General features: G+C 29.2%; 1 protein-coding gene across 2 annotated transcripts in view; it reads left to right on the plus strand.

Annotated features, from left to right (window-relative positions):
- LOC149794576 (uncharacterized) overlaps nucleotides 1–2,091 on the plus strand; it is a 13,307-nt gene extending 11,216 nt beyond the window's left edge. The window contains exons 6-7 of one of the 2 annotated variants that reach the window (XM_089966600.1): nucleotides 52–151; nucleotides 803–2,091. In XM_089966600.1, coding sequence (XP_089822726.1) covers nucleotides 52–151; nucleotides 803–1,118 — 416 coding nt within the window. In that variant the 3' untranslated portion in view covers nucleotides 1,119–2,091. The remainder of the gene's footprint in view (nucleotides 1–51; nucleotides 152–802) is intronic. The other variant, XM_089966601.1, reaches the window with a different exon arrangement.
- The last annotated feature ends 334 nt before the right edge of the window (nucleotides 2,092–2,425 follow it).

The raw sequence follows: 2,425 nt of genomic DNA on the forward strand, positions 1-2,425 counted from the left end.
TATATATATATATATATATATATATATATATATATATTCATTTACTTTCAGTATTTCCTTCCATGCACATTTTGATGTACGTTTTATCAGGATTCGGTGCTCTGTCTGTGATAGGCATCTTCACCTGTCTTCTGAAGAAGTTTGGAGGATGGTAATTATTAACAAATAATGCTACGTATATAATAATACTTTGTACAATAAAAGACTAGTGGTTACATTTGTTTGTTAATATTTATTACACATGTGCATACATCGATAGGACCTATTCATTGCTGTACCCATCAATTACTGTGTACTGTATTGTTTTCTGCTCCTCAATATATATATATATATATATATATATATATATATATATATATATATATATATATATATATATATATATATATATATATATATATATTTGTTTATTTATATCCTGCCTATCCATAAACCTTTTGATTTATCTGTGTCTCTTTTTGTATGTATATGTATCCATTTGTCTATCCCATATATCACTATTATGTAATACCTAGCAAATTACTTTAAAAATGCATATGTATAGCTTACTTAGGATAGGATATGATATTTAGCAAAATTAGCATGTTTGCTTCTATGCTTTTGATGGTTTGCATATATCTCTTAAATTATAATTTTTTTTATTATATACTAAGACATTGTAAATACGTTAATGTTAGTCTACCATCCTATATATTATTTTTTATGCTTTTGTTTTTAGACTGAGGACGGCATTCAAAAATCAGTCACATGAAAATAAGAACCGTTAATGCATAGTTCCCAAATGTTAAGGTATTTCTTTCAGTTTTAGCATACCTGTGGATAGCAGAGAAGGAAACCTGCCAGAGGAAAACCCAGCAGAAAGTTACTGGACGATTGTGAGTAATGCAAAAGGGGAACTGAGGACGGCCGTGGAGACCAATACTATGCAAATTACTGAACCAAATGCAAACTGTAACAAGACAGACGCTGAAATAAATGAACTGGAAGCACCATCACAGTTATACAGAGTGGAAGTTGATATGGAATTTGATGGGTACATCCATCCAATTCATTCTAATTCATTAATTTCGGGTTTTGCATCAATAAGTCATATAAAGGAAGCTGGAACTAATCTTTAGCACCATCCTTCAGAAGAAGTTAGTTTACTTATTTTATATCTCCTTTTTCATCTTTGTTGTCTTGCATTTATATTGTTGGCATGAATATTACATTTTAGTTTGATCGCGAGTTTCAGAATTCGTTTCAATTGGCGAGCATTGTCTTTTTCTTAACCTGAAGAAACAATGTGCAATTTTTGTTTAGTTTATAACGTAAATGCTTATTATCTTGAAGCATGGAAGAGACGGTCTAAATGTTTCATGAGTTTATTTTTCCAACCATTGAAATTTAAATGATGTTATTAATTAATTTGCTTGTAATCGGATATGTTGCTTTAAATAGATATGGTTTAACGATGAATGGCTTTCGTATTTTTTCTGTGCAAAAAAAAGCAACAAAACAAGCAAGCATGATGATGGAAACTGCAGAGTAGATGGTAATATTACTCCATTAAAGTTTACAACGAGTGTTATATCTTGGAAAGGTGGGAATTATACATCATTCAAACAATTTACACTGTAAATATAATGCTATGATGCAGCTGCCAAATCTAGCAAAAAAGCAATGGACCAGTTTTATTTTAAAATTCTTGAGTTTATCCGTTTTCATAAGTAATTGTAAATATACATTTTTTTAATACATATTATGATAATGTTAATTACAAATGATATCGAGAGAATTAGTCCGGTATAACAGATTTTCAGGGTCGTGATATAAAAATGTTTTGTTGTGTAATACTTTTTTGATCTGGTTATGTCTTCCATTGGCCTAAGTTGACTCTAGATTAGAGTAAGTGCACTTATTTATAATCTGTTTTGAAATAGGGAACTTTATCTAATGTAATCATACTTGATCGAAAAGAGGACGAAGACAAGTTGTCCAAAAATACCCTTAACGCTTTGAATGTCTTCTCCAGGTAATGATCTACCGAATCTATCAGATTATGTCAATTTGTAGTTTAATTCTTGTAGTTGTACTGTTAAAGTAATTATTAAAGCTACATTTTTGCGCAAATAATTTGGAAATTTTCACGACATGCCGTTTAGCACCATTCTATAATTAAATTTGCAACACACACACATACATACATACATACATACATACATACATACATACATACATAAGTACATACATGCATGCATGCATGCATACATATATACATACATACATACATACATATATACATAAGTACGTACGTACATATATATATATATATATATATATATATATATATATATATATATATATATATATATATATATATACATACATACATACATCGTGCCTCTCCACATTAAAATATCCCTATAAGCGTACGATAACCAAG

Source organism: Sinohyriopsis cumingii, chromosome 8, assembly GCF_028554795.1.
Source record: "Sinohyriopsis cumingii isolate HCF-2022 chromosome 8, ASM2855479v2, whole genome shotgun sequence".
Lineage (NCBI taxonomy): Eukaryota > Metazoa > Mollusca > Bivalvia > Unionida > Unionidae > Sinohyriopsis > Sinohyriopsis cumingii.